At 44.2% G+C, this 12,834-nt stretch overlaps 1 protein-coding gene across 1 annotated transcript; it reads right to left on the reverse strand.

The window, feature by feature from the left end:
* Positions 1 to 265: 265 nt before the first annotated feature.
* On the reverse strand, positions 266 to 9,645 carry LOC128265266 (trithorax group protein osa). The gene is given in 4 exon segments (XM_053001154.1): positions 266 to 1,263; positions 1,266 to 2,712; positions 2,877 to 4,064; positions 9,283 to 9,645. Coding segments are annotated over 4 exon segments (2,997 nt in total). The 5' UTR covers positions 9,286 to 9,645; the 3' UTR covers positions 266 to 904.
* Positions 9,646 to 12,834: the final 3,189 nt, after the last annotated feature.

Raw genomic sequence — 12,834 nt, forward strand, 5'->3', positions numbered from 1 at the left:
GTTAATTTTTGACTTGGTTTTAAAAACCCTTTTTGCTTTTCTGTGGGCGTAATAGTTTATAGTGCCTTAAAGCTTTGTGATAATAACTAAAAAAAAGTTAATTTTTTTATTTATGTAGACAGATGAGTCAAAATTTTGATGCGCCTATTTTTGAAATAAAGATGTATTTTACCTAGAATACATTTATTACATTAATAATGAAATTAATATCATAATTTGAACATTTCATTCACTCCTAATGACATTCCAAGCTAAACAGTTTGAGGTATGTTAATTTCCAGCTTTGATCTTTCAGTGTACCATCGGTATGGGTATTACAAGTTCGTTAACACTGGTACTTTGGCCACAGGGCGGCATTTGAATGGCAGCCACGCCTCCTGAACGCCCCTGCCGCCCACAGTTGATTTGCCTTCGAGCATCGTTGCAGTTTTTCGCCTCTTGGCCATTGCCATTGACTTGGCTCTTTGTGTTTGGCCCTATCTCACTTGCGATTTCGGATGACTTGCACTTGGCTTTCTCGGCCATTTCGTTTTTTTTTTTCTGTTTGTATACATACATATTTATTTGTTGTTTAAAGCATAAAATACAATACAATGCTATAATAAATAAATTATTTACTTTAAATAATTTTTATACACGAGAGCTGCGAGCATGAAAAGGCACTTTGCAGCGCATGTCAATGGTAGCTTCTTTGTTCTCATTGTGGGTGTGTGTAAGATGTGTGTGTGTATGTTTGGTGTAGTGTAGTGCGGGGTGTACCCCCCACCTGTCCCCTGGACTTTCACTTTATGGCAACTGGGGGACAGCTGGGGCTCAGCTCTTACAGTTGATGAAGATGAGGCAGCAATAAATAGGTTCAAGCGGCGCTGATGAGTTCGATGTAACTAGTGTTGGTTGGGGCTGACTAATGCTTGGCCTCCTCCTCGTTGACCACGATGGGTTCGATCTCCTTGACCTCGGCGGGGGTCTCCTCCTCGTTGTCGCCATTCTCGGGCAGCACACGCACCTCCACGCGATTGGAGGAGCTGGAGCTGGGCTCATCTTCATCATTGCCTTGTTCCAGATCCTCATTGTGATCCCTGACCTGATCATGCTCGTCGGAGCGACTCTGGGCCTTGTGGTTCTGGGGCAGATTCTGCTGACTGGGCTGCTCGATGGCCGTGAGGATGGACTGCAGCAGTCCCTGCGACAAGATCTCCTCGTGGTTGGCATCGCCATTGGAAGCACTGGGGTTGTTGTTCAGGGATCCCCCAAACTGCACCTGAAGTTCTGCGTTGGCTGCTGTCCATTCAGCTGGATGCTCTGTGACTTGGTGGCTGAGAGGACGTCTAGGCCATCCAATCCGGGCAGCTGCTGGGGATCCGTGCCGTCGGGCAGTGCTGCCACCGCATTCTTCTGCGAGGCATAGCCGGCGTGATCGTAGTCCAAATCGTTTCCGGAGGGTGGTGGACCATAGCTGTCTGCCGGACCCGTCACCAGTTGCTGGGTGTGCTGCTCTGCCACCGGAATGCTCTGCGAGATGGCATTGTAAGCTCCCGCGGATGCGGCCGAAATGCTGCCAAAGTGCTGCTGCTGCTGTTGCTGCTGCTGTTGCACCTGGTAGCCATTGCTGCTCACTAGATTCGGGCCATGTCCGCAGTCATGGACAATGATGGGCTGCTGCTGCTGTTGCTGCAACTGCTGCTGCTGCTGCAGATTGAAGCGGGGCGCCTGCTGCGGCAGTGGCAGTCCCTGGGCATGGAACTGCGAGGCACTGTAGCTGTTCTCCGAATGATGGTGGTGCTGGTTCTGCTGCTGCTGCTGCTGGAAGAAGATTGGCGGCGGTGGAGCGGCGGGCAGGTACTGCTGCTGTGGTGGCGGTGGGGGTGGTCCCACGAGCCGGATATTGGCCACTGGAGGCGGCAGGTACTGTGGCTCCGGCGGCGGTGGTGGTCCCGGTGGTCCGAACTGCTTCTGGTGGATGAACGAGGGTCCTGGCTGAGGAGCAGGCAGCTGCTGCTGCAGGATCACCTGGGGAGCAGCAGCAGCGGGAGGCGGAGGAGGTGGTGGCTGATACAGGGCCTGCGGGGCAGGCAGCGATGGCGGTGCAGATCCGGCCAGAGCGATCTCATTGGCCGCCGGCGGAATGTACGTGGCAGGCTGTTGCTGCGGCTTCACTCCAAACTGATCCAGATGCTGCACAGTGGCGCCAATCGATTCCAAGAGGCCAGCGGGCACTGGCGGACGATAGGCCACTGGTTTGTTGGGCTGACCAGCTCCGTGCTGCGGGAATGGCTGCGGATTTCCGGAAGGCGGTCCGTACTGGATGTTCACATTCGACTGGGAGTGGGCGTGGCTGCTGCTGCTGCTGCTGCTGCTGGTGAGGGCTGCAAATTGGGGTGGTGGTGGTCCAAAGCTGCCACTCGGGGGAGGTCCATAGCTTCCACTGGGCGGAGGTGGTGGTGGTCCATAGTTGCCTGATGGAGGAGGCGGTGGTGGTCCATAGTTCCCAGATGGGGGAGGGGGTGGTGGTCCGTAGTTTCCGCTGGGCTGAGGAGGTGGTGGTCCGTAGTTACCACTCGGGGGAGGGGGTGGAGGTCCATAGTTGCCGCCTGAAGACGATGAAGATCCGGAGTGTCCAATGGTCTGGTACTTCTGGGCATGCACTGAGCCGGGCGCAAAGGAATCCGACGGTGGCTTGGAGTACGAGTCATCCAGTGAACCGATTGCGGCCTGAAAGGAATTCACAATTAGTATGTTTATCCAAAAAAAAATTTTATTTGAAAAAAAAACATATTAAACACACTTTTATTCTGTAAGTTTAATGTATAGGCTGGAGCTTTTCTCCTTCTACCTGTTCAATACGGTTCAACGCATCAACTGTTCCAGCAACTCACCTGCAGAGCTTCGGCTTCGATGGAGTTGCCTCCGGGTCCGGTGATCAGATGGGCGCCATCGCCTCCTCCCTGAAGGGCCACCGCCACCAGCTGTTCATCGGAGAGTCCATCGATGATACTTCCCGCTCCTGATCCGGATCCAGTGGATGCGCCCAGGCTGTACTGTGTGCCAAAGGAGCCGCCATGTCCCTGGGCCACCTGGCTGTACCCACCCTGCGTCTCGATGTGGTTCTGCTCCACGTAGGCGCCCACTGGAGCCGGAATCGGCTTCCAGCCGTCACAGGCCGTGTGGAAGGGTGCCTGGGATCCGCTCACGCTGTGCGTGTGTCCCGAGGCGTCGATCTGGATCTGCACCTGTTTCAGGGGCCCCGGGCCACTGGGTCCGGAGAAGCCAGAGTGTCCGGAGTGTCCGGCTCCGCTCAGGATTATCCTGGTGGTCGGTGGTCCGTTGCCGGGCAGGGCAACAGGCAGGGGCGGAGGTCCGTAGTTCGGCGGCGGGGCATCGTAGATGGGCTTGGGCGGCAGGTTCAGTGGTCCGGAGGCGGGCGGTCCGTACGAGGTGGCCGGCTGGTGGGCGGGCTTGAAGAGGGGCGCGGCATGTGGCGAGGGCAGCAGCTGCGGCGGTGGTGGCGGCGGTCCGTACTGGGGCTTCGGGGGTCCGTACTGTGGTGCCGGGCGGTGCTGGATCTTCTGCGGTGGTGGTGGGCCGTATTGCGGTGGTGGCGGTCCGTACTGAGGAGCTGGCTTGGGCGGACCATACTGAGGAGCGGGCTGAGGTGGTGGGCCGTACTGCTGAGCGGGCTTGGGTGGACCGTACTGCTGGGCGGGCTTGTGCTGGATGTGAGGGGGTCCGTAGAAGGGCTTGGGCACTCCAAAGTGGGTCTTGATCTGCTCGTGCAGGGAGCCACCTCCGCCGCCGCCGCCGCCGCCTCCTCCCAGGAAGTTAAGCTTGGGCGGTCCGTACTTCAGGGCAGGTGGACCGTACTCCCGGAAGGGAATCTGCTGCGGCACGCCGTACTCCCGATGAGGCACGTGCTGGGTGGGCGGGGGTCCGTATTGGGGGGCGGGGCGCGGGGGCGGTCCGTAGGTATCGAATCCCGCCTCGCGGCGTTTGAGCTCCTTGCCGCTGAGCACCGCTTGGGCGGCACAGAAGCAGCAGGCGGCCAGCAAAGTAAGGCGGAGCAGCATCTGCGGAATGGACAGGGAGGCGGAAAATGTGGGTCAATGTAGGTCATTTGTCAAGATGGCATCTAGCCGGGTAACGAATGGCCACGAGCGATTGGACCGGAAGTTGAACTCCTCAAGGGGACGCACTCACAGAAACATTACTCAAAATATCCAGTTCATAAGACACGTAACAAATATTTAACCCTACTTAAATGACAAGAAAAAAAATTACTCATTCGTTGCTTTATGGGACATCATATATTGGAGTACCCTTTTTTCACGTATTCATAGCCATATTAAGATTTTTGAGATAAAATCAACATATAAAAGTTTTTAAGAAATATATGGGCACATAAAAGCTGTAATTTGGGTTGAGCTCGTAGTTCATATAACATTAAAACTGCATATTAAATTGATTACAATGATTTCCCCAACTAAAGAACCAGCCAACTTTTTAGCTTTAAAAATTACAGGTCATGTAGCGTAAATTTAAAAAAATTTGAGTAAGCCAAAAAAAAATGTAAAATTTAAATAAATAAATTGTTTCGGTTACACTTTTTTGTTGAGAGATAACAAATGATTGCAAGAGAAAAATATGTTATGTGACGGTTTGTTCGGCCAACCGACTGCGTGATATTCATGGAGTAGCATTCACGCAAAGTGTCTCTAGTTCCATCCATCCTCAGCCACATCCGAGTACGAATCCGAATCTGAATCCCCATCCACGACCTCAGCTGTCAACCCCTTCGGCCGCGTCTCATTTATCAGCTGTCTCGGTGACCTTTTTGGCCGCCGGCAACTTGTCAAGGCTTTTCAGAGGTCACAGGTCCTGGGTTCATTCGCCAGCCTCTGCCAGGTGTCGTTTTCCGAGAGTGCCAGCATGAGGGTGTGCGAGTGTGTGTGCTGCCCCCGCCCTAGTATGTAACCATAATCTGCGCTAATTTGCAAACCTCCGACCTGCCTCCATTTACCTGGCCCGTCAACACTGTGCAACAAGGTTAAGTGCGTAGTTAGGCAGAAACCATTAGGTTTATATTTTTAATAAGCACTTAGATTTCCTAACCAAATTTCATAACTATCTAAAGAAGTATAAAGAATTAAGTTGAGAGGCTAAGCACAATATATCATATGTATTTATCATTTTCGAGTCGATTTTAAATGTCTTATTATTATTTTGGCCAACAACTTTTGTTCAAAATATTTCATTACGCCCATAATTTAAAAAAATTTTAAACTCAAATAAAAAAAAAATTAATAACAGCTTTCATTGACTACTTTGGCCAGTATCTTAAAAGTTTATTACAAATCATTTTAATTGCGCAGTTAATTTCATATTTTAAACAAGAAGCGTCAAGAAATGTTTTCTTTCTATCACCTACAAACTATTTAACATCAATTATTAAAAACCTCCTGCGAGTCTCACAAAACAGTTTTCATTAATTAAATATTTGACAATTATATTTTAAAATATTTTAATTGTGCACTTCATTTCAAAATTCAACTTAAATTGTATTACATGACCTAAAACTGAGTTAACTCCTATTTAAAAAGCAAAAAAAAAAAAACATTGCTAAATCTGCAATTGCCATAACACAATTTTCATTAATTATTTTGGCCAACGAGGACGCGCTAATTGATCCATTAAGGCCAAGTTTGTTGCGTGGTGTAATTGGCATTGCGGTTGCCCAGAAAACGTTGGCGTATTACGCTCTAATTAAAACATAACCCGGGCAGACTCGCCACCATCATTACCATCACCATCACCATCATCATCATCGTCATCGTCATCATCATCGCAATCGTCATCAGCATGGATGTCGCCGCCGCTCATAATGATCATCAATAATTCAGCAGGCGAATGGCGACTTCGTGCCAGTGAAATAAAACTCAAAAACCAAAACAAAAGCACAGAAATAACCGAAAATAACCATTGGCCAAGACGGACGGGGGCATTTAATTGGTTTTATGTTTAACAACAAATGCTGCGGCAAAACAAACAGGCATAGCCACTCAAAACGGGCCAAAACAATATCAAAACGGCGCTTCTTTCAAAATTCAACGCACAACACGCGATTTAACCGCAGTACGACACCGGTAATGCCAATAAAAATACAGAAAATAGCAAAAGCACGCGGATCGGCCACAAAAGGTGACGAAGCTGAATGCCCTTACATAAGAAAGTGATTGGAGTGATGTAAGAGGTGAAGGTATCTGAGATGAGTAAGTTAAAGGCCCAGTGAATCATGGCTTTTAAAAGGCATATCTATTCGGACAACTCTTTTATTCAAGGTATCTTAGATAAGTGAGTTAAATTATGAAGAATAGAGCTAGCTATTTATATCATTTCAATGATTTAATATCATATTTAGACTTAGTTATGAAATTTTATACCTTCATTGTTTTCCAAAAGTGTAAATTCCAATTTTATGAAATTAATTGGATTACTGAAATTTTTTTTGTAAACTCTGGCCTTTTCGTAAAGATAGTAAACATATATTTTCTATCCTCTTCAATCTATAGAGAATTTAACAATTTATTTTATAATAGAGTTTTTAAGAGTCATATGTAGTTAAAATCTTTTTTTCCTTAAAGCGTTTGTATTCTAAGGCCCACACTTCATTTGACTTGATGTTTTTAGTCTGAAATGATGGCCCAAATACTCTTAAGCATCTACCTTACATAATAGCCATTTCTGCCTGAGATGCGAAACCCGAATTTGAAAGAACCAACCCATAATCTGCGTGGCAGCCGTAATGGCCAGGTTATTATGCCATTTGCTACGACTGCATTGCATAATGTCGGCAATCAGCAATCTTTGGAAATGGAAAAGTGCACCTCAATGGTCAGCGATGCGCATTGAATACGAGTATCACAATAAGCCACAAAATGTGTTGTTACTTTTTTGTTGCCTTTTTGGCCAGCGGCGGTGTTAAAATGTCATAAGCGGTCGAAACGGAGAAGAAGAAGATACGACAAGCCGAAAAAAAAGTAACTTTCACTTGGCTCCGGGTGGTGTTTCTCCATGTATCTGCGTATCTGTGAGGTTCGTTTCGTGGGGATGGGATGGGATGGGATGGGATGAGTAGGTGTCACAAATGTTGGCAGTGAAATTATGCGCCGCATAATGAAAATACATTATAAAAGAAATGGCAAACAATTAAAGGGGGTGATGGTGTGGGCATTGGCGGGGCTGATGGGTATTTTTTTTTGGGGCGGAGGGGGTCGACTGTGCCCATTGTCTGTGAAGCGTGTGAAGTGACCCGCATGTGGCCAGCATTTGCAACTCAATTCCATTCAAGTGCTTTTCCATAGACATTGTGCCCTGTATATGAGTTACTAAGTCAGTGGTCGCATGTGTACAGTTGTGCTCAAAATAGCGGTACCGACATATATATTTATTGCCAATGCAATTGGTCTTTAATTTGAAAAGATATTTAAAACAACGATTACCAAAATTGTCTTTCCCCAAACACCTTTTAATGGCATTAACAAACAACTTAATAAAATCTATTCTTACATTGATATATATAATTTAAAACCGCCCAATTAAAAAGAAAGTGACTTTAAGCATAAACTAAGGCAAAACCTTGAGCCAAAATATTCGTTTATTTGAGGACTTCAATGTTTGTGTGTTTTAATTTATATAAAGTTAAATGTGAATTAAATGCCCCTAGCTGTAAGTAATTTACATCTAAAATTTATTTCATTTTTAACCGTTTTCTATATTTATAAATCTATGCATATATTAATTATTCCATATATATTTTTAGCAAAAACGGTTATTAAATGAAAGTAACTTAAAATTTAATTAATTAAAATTCAAAATAAATTCAACAGCTTGACAATAAACATAGATATGTCAACTTCAATTCACCACCTGTCACTGGTCACAGTTCACGCGGGCGATCACCACTTCAGTCACGGGCTGTGAGGCCGCTTTCTTTGGCCGGCGTTCGATTTCTGTTCATTAGCATAGGCCACAAATATTTGTTATTGATGCTAAACAATTGACAACAGCGGTAGACGGTAAACAAATGAAAAGCAGGCCCGGGCAGCAGCAACAACGGCAAAAAAAACACACACCAAAAATAACAAATAACAAACAAATAAAAAACAAACAGACGGCCCGGCGAAACTTTCACTCTCGCTGAGAAGACGAAAATGTAGTTCGAAGATGAACAAGACGCCACAAAAATCAGAGGCAGGAAAACGGGCCAGTTCAGGAAGCGAACTTCGGAAATGCCCAAAGGGTTGCCCGGGAGACAGGGCCCTAAGTTTTGGCCACAGCTGCCTGCTCTGGCCCAAACGTCGAGAATCGTAATCTGCGTTAATTAAATTTCCCCCACCGCCAAGCCCAAAAAGCGGGCAAATGTGAATGCGAAATTATTTATGAATCAATTTCGATAATGAATAAATTATGTCAGCAGGCTTCCCTGTCCCTGTTCCTGTCCCCTTTTAAGCAAATGAATAATCTGGGCCAGGATTTAACAGGCATTCCCAGCCGAGCCGGGTCCTGCATCAATTTTCGTTTGCTGCCGGGCAACCCTCATCAATTAGCAGAGGTCGGTTCACAAGGTCAAAGGCCAAGGCGCATGCGTGCCTAGCCAAATCACAAACATCTGCACGGAAAATTACTAACTCATATTTTAGTATTAGTATTTTGTCAGCCAATTCTCAACATATGGTAGTTTTTTAACTACAAAAGCATATTAATACTTTTTTTATGTATATTTACACATTCAATAATAACCTTGTGTTTCCTATTGTGTTTGTATATTTTTGTGATAAAATATCGTAATACACCAATTTATATTTTTTCATAACCCTCAAATCTATCTAACAAAATATCAAAATTATTCTCTGTGTACCTACGATATTTTCATCTAACAAACACTTAACTTTTTCTTTCTTTCTTTTTGTTTTTGTGATATTTTAGACATAAATCCTTGCATCAAATTTAACCTTATAGTTCAAATGCATAATTTTGAACCTGATATAATTACTACAACTATTTATAATTTCCAAAATTGTATATCTATCTATTTAAATGTCAGAATTATCCTCTGTGCATGGGATTTTTTCAAAGTTTTCGAAATCTATCTGCCCCGGGGGATGGGTAACTTTTACTTTCGCTGGCATTTCCCTTGAGTCGCGTGGACTTTTCTCCTAATTGGGCTTGTGTTTGAGTTTCTTCCGTAATCCTTTGCACTCGAGTCCAATTAGGAACACGATTCTTTACCATGCCAGCTGCTAATGGTGTTGTGGGTTATCCTCGGCACTGGGCACTCGCAAAAAAAAACGCAACTAATTCGATTCGATAAAGGCCGGCACACTGCACACAGAAAGGATCCGTTGGAAATTGTAGGAATTAACAAAAACAAAAAAAAAAACGAATTCGAAAAACTCGCGGCACTCACGGAACGCGGAATCGGTTCGGAACGGTTCGAATCGGTTCGGTTCGGTTCGGTTTGGATCGGTTTGGATCGGTTAGGATCGCAAGGGATCTGGGATCTGATCTGATCTGATCGGATCTCTTCTCGACAACGGATCGGCGACGCTCGTCCGCTGCTTGTCAGTCGCGAGTTGAAAATGCTGCCGCTCAGATGATAACGCCAGCTCATATAGGTAATAGCCCGGCCAAACGTCGACTTCTCTGCCGCTGCGCAGCCGCTAAAAAACTGAAGAAACCGAAGAAACCAAATAAGAAAAATAAAAAAAGCCGAGTAAGCTGAAGAAACCGAATCGAAACCGAAAGTGAAGAAATTTTGTAAACTCAGAGACGTAAAGACGTAAAACCCAAATGAGCCGGAGCAAGGTGCCGAGCCGAAAGGGACAGCAGCCGAGAGATTTTCCCTCTCGCGACTAGTTTTGCAGCATTTTCACATCGGTACCTTGGCATCGGAGCATCTGGCAGTTGGAGTCGGAGTCACAGCCACAACCTTGCCACATGGGGCACTCGAGTATGAATCTCTCACCGGCGCACTGATGACGATGCCAAGTGTCATTCGCGAGTCGGAGTTGAAAAGTTGAAGAGTTGAATAGTTGAAGATCCTTGTCAAAGTTCAGAGCCTTGAACGCCGCTCAGACGCCTCAGACGCGATCTTCGAGTGGCTTTGGCTTCTCTGCTTGTTGACAGTGTAAATATTACGGACCTAATGGGTTTCCAAACGACCGCGCTTCCTCATAATCGAAAAGTGAAGGCACTGCAAGTGCCATCCGGGAAACTGGGCGGTTTTGGGGTTTGTTTGTCCTATTTTTCCGCAGCCTTTTGAGGAAAATGTATCAAACAATACCTTTTTTCGCTATATTTTTGCTTCATTTGTTTAATGGTTTTTGGCTTTTGTAAAATTTGATACATTTACTGCTAAAAGATTTATTTAATTATTTAAAAAATGCAGGCAATAAAAGTTTAAAATTGGTAATTATTTATTTAGCATATTTTTACGTTTTTGTTTTTGTGACTTACATCCTTTTGTTAGGAGTAAACATAAATATTAAAACTTGTTACTGAATTGAATAAAGGCAATTTTAGTTTAAAACATGTTTTAAATTTAAACCAAGTTATGTGGATGTTTAAAAATTGGCATATTTAATTGAATATGTCATGAAGATTTTGAAGTTGTTTCATTTCTTATAATTGGTATCAATCTAATAATTTATTAATATTCTCACTACACTCAGTTTTTTGTCATATATTTATTGTAAACAAGGGATTATTTAGTATCTAAATTACACATACTTGCTCAAATGTAATTAAGCTAGCTTTCTCTTATTATTGTTTTAACTTTTTGTTAAAAATGGCTGCAACAATTGCCTTTAAAACAAATCATTATCCGACATCGACTAATTTAAATGTAATTTAAAAACACTTCCACTTTTTACAACCTTTCATTCATCGAATGTCATTTCTACCCTGTTTGAATTCCGATGTTAAATTCATTTGATGCCCACTAAAACGTCGGTATGGACTCCATTTCTATTCCGATTAATATGTATGTGGTATTTACATAATTTCCATTTCATATTACTTAATAGTCTGGTCACCGCTGAAAGCCAGGCAGATTTTCTGGCTTGCAGAGCGCAGCGATATTCATGAGGCACATTAATGGGCCAACTGGCAGTAGAACAATGTCAACACACTTGCCACAATGTCCGACACTTTTTCTCCTCTTTCGTCGCTGCTTTTCCACAAAGTTGAGTCATAAAAGTGCTTCGCCAGGCAACTTGTTGAAGAAGTTGCAGCCGCTCGAGAGATCAAGTTTTCATCTTGGCGACCAGAGAGGGGGATTTTGAGTCTTGAGACTCGAGTCTCCGGTCTTGAGTCTTGAGTCTTTGGGTTGTAGGAGATGGCAATGGAGATGGCGATGGAGATGCGCGGCCTTCGCGTGACTCGATTTCGCTTTCATTTGCATTTCTTGGGCCACTCTTTTCTCTGAATTTGTGTTTTGCCTTGGCGGCGGCCACGCCATCATCCTCAACCTCATCATCATCATCATCCTCAACTCCATCCCAGCACTAGCACCATCATCATCGTAATCATCGTCATGAGATCATCATGATCGTCATGGCTGTCTCAAGACACTCCAGCCAAAACAAAACCCAGAAAACGGGAAAGAAACGCGCTGGCTTTCTCGAATTGGGGAATGAAATTGGGAGTCCACTCCTTTTCCCTTATTGACTAACAAAAAACATGAAAAGAGGCTTGGAATTTGGCACTGAATAGCGTACTACTCTAATACAATACAAAGCTGAAATATTTTCTCGAAATGGTCACATCGATATTTTAAAACACAACTTTGATGCCAATGGATTTTAAATATAGTAAACATAACTCACCCAAAAAAAAAAACTAAAAGCTTTGTTTTTAAAAGTATGTCTTCAAAAAAATAACTCCGCCAATATTAACTTATAAGTATTATATATTATAAATAATGTAACCCCAATACTTTTTAATTTCATCTTTTACAACGAGGAGTCTAAAACTGTAATCCAAGGTTTTATTTTTAAGCCAAATAAGTAAATTTTATATTTATCGCTTTAAATTCATATAACAATAGTTTTGTTTATATGACAATTTATGTTTGGATGCAATGGTTATATGGCCGTGACCCAGATTTTGTTATAATTGTTTTAAATCTACATAATAATAAATACCATATTACCTGACATAACATGATGATTGATGCAACCCAAGGCAAACCCAAAAACGCCATATTCTCTTAGCTAGGGTATGAAAGAAATCCGAAAATTCGCACAACCCGGTCGCCAGACGCCGTCTATTTGGTGACCCTCTTCCCTCCTGGCCAGGTTACTTCACAGTTGCTGCTGCTGCCAAGTTTCGACTTCCTGCTGTTGCATCTTGCGGGTGCCGCATGGCCATCATGTGACCAGTTGCAGCAGCCACCAGCAACCAGAAACAGCAACAACAACTGGTCACAGCAACTAGCAACATGCAGCAGCAATATCGGACAACAACAGCAGCCACTGCAAATGCAAGCAGCAACATTCAACAGAGTGGCAATATTTTTCGGCCGCATCTGTTGTCATTACACATTTAAAATATCCCCCAATATATACATCTACCTGCACACTTATTTATATAGTATATATTCATATACATCTATTGGTGCCACGCGAGTGTGTGGGTATACGTTTTTTGTTTTTCGTCGCTCGCAATTATTTGCGCTTTTACTTCCTCGAGTCTTGCGTTGATGGCTACTTTCGTTTCGAGCTCTAAATGGGTTCATCGGAAAGAGCCCTCCAGCTCGATGGTGATAAGGGTCCACAAAGC

Source organism: Drosophila gunungcola, unplaced genomic scaffold (assembly GCF_025200985.1).
Source record: "Drosophila gunungcola strain Sukarami unplaced genomic scaffold, Dgunungcola_SK_2 000106F, whole genome shotgun sequence".
Classification (NCBI taxonomy): domain Eukaryota; kingdom Metazoa; phylum Arthropoda; class Insecta; order Diptera; family Drosophilidae; genus Drosophila; species Drosophila gunungcola.